This window comes from Phalaenopsis equestris, unplaced genomic scaffold (assembly GCF_001263595.1).
Source record: "Phalaenopsis equestris unplaced genomic scaffold, ASM126359v1 Scaffold000151, whole genome shotgun sequence".
NCBI classification, from domain to species: domain Eukaryota; kingdom Viridiplantae; phylum Streptophyta; class Magnoliopsida; order Asparagales; family Orchidaceae; genus Phalaenopsis; species Phalaenopsis equestris.
In genome coordinates, this window is record NW_018164593.1 from 884,337 (window position 1) to 885,716 (window position 1,380).

The 1,380-nt window shown below is 31.4% G+C and overlaps 1 protein-coding gene across 3 annotated transcripts in view; it reads left to right on the forward strand.

The window, feature by feature from the left end:
* Positions 1-407, forward strand: part of LOC110021864 (peroxisomal fatty acid beta-oxidation multifunctional protein AIM1-like) — a 20,310-nt gene extending 19,903 nt beyond the window's left edge. For 2 of the 3 annotated variants that reach the window (XR_002293709.1, XM_020720553.1), the window contains exon 3: positions 365-407. Coding sequence is in view for 2 of the 3 variants with exons in the window: in XM_020720553.1 (XP_020576212.1) it covers positions 365-397 (33 nt within the window). In the remaining variant the exon portion in view is untranslated. Of the gene's footprint in view, positions 1-361 lie in introns of all 3 variants that reach the window. The other variant, XM_020720552.1, reaches the window with a different exon arrangement.
* The last annotated feature ends 973 nt before the right edge of the window (positions 408-1,380 follow it).

Consider the following 1,380-nt stretch of genomic DNA (forward strand, 5'->3'; position numbering starts at 1 on the left):
TATATATATATATATATATATATATATATATTTGTTACATTTATTTACAAAGAAAATTATTTTTTCTCTCTTTAAGAAAGGCTCAAAAGCTTTCCGTTTGCATCAAAGTACAAATATGTCTAATTCCACTCTTGATCATTGAGAAGTTTTATGGTTTCCATATTTTAATTATAAGGTTTACATTCGATTACTTTGCCTTTCTTGTATTTATATAAAAAATAATTTTCCTTATATATTTCATTGCATTTGAAGTTTTTTATAGAACAATAAAAATTTTATTCTCCTCAATAATAGTTTTCAATTATGCAAATTTTTTTATATTATTATGTCAAATTAGTCACTTATGTAATTATAATTCTAGCAGCTCAAGCAAATTCAAGCGCACAGACGACGATAACAAGACACAGTACAAGACACGGGTTGTGGCATACATGAAGTTCACAACAGAAGATCATAAATCACAATGTTATTAGAATTATCAAATTTACAAGATGGATACAACACAAATGAACTACTCTCTCGTTTGGTTAAGCTCTGCATCAAAGGGTAACAACTTGAATAAAAAATAAATATTTAATATCTTCACAATATATAGAAGTTATTCATCCATACTGTCCTTGGAATATCGCCAGTGTGTAACATGAATGGTAGATTGCAAAAAAATACTCCGCTAATTGCACAATATTGACGACCTACCAAACTAAGTTATATCAAGACACATGAAACGATATTACCGACACACATCGAACAAGTGAGTGTGTTGGCAACATCATTTCATTTATCTCAACATAAGTTAGCTTGGTAGCTCGCCAATATCTTACAGTTAATTGAGTATGCATCTGCACTCTATCATTGATAAGTTTTATGGTTACCATATTTTAATTGTAAAGTTTACATTCATCTACTTTTTCTTCCTTGTATTTATATCAAAAATAATTTTTTTTTATATATTTCATTGTCTTTGAATTTTTTTTATAGAACAATAAAATTTTTTTTTCTCCTTCTTAATAATAGTTTTCAAATATGCAAAAAATTTATATTATTATTGATGCGTGCTAGAAAATTCGTGGCGGTAGAGTAATGGATTATCGTCTTAGCGTTGCACGAGAATTCAACACACACTCAGATAAAAATGAATCGAGCTGTGATCACACCAGAAGTTTTTACGTGGAAAACCCGTAAAAGGGAAAAACCACGGGGTTTGGCCCAGTTGTAGAAATCCACTATAAGTTTATGATTACAGATGCCCCTTATCCCACAAGCTGGAAAGGGTTACTAGCTTTTCACGTTACAACGTCGACTGGTGATGTCTAGTAAGCGGTGGTTGACGAAGGTCAGCAGTGGCTAACAACAGTCGATGACGGGCGGGGGGAGGTGGAA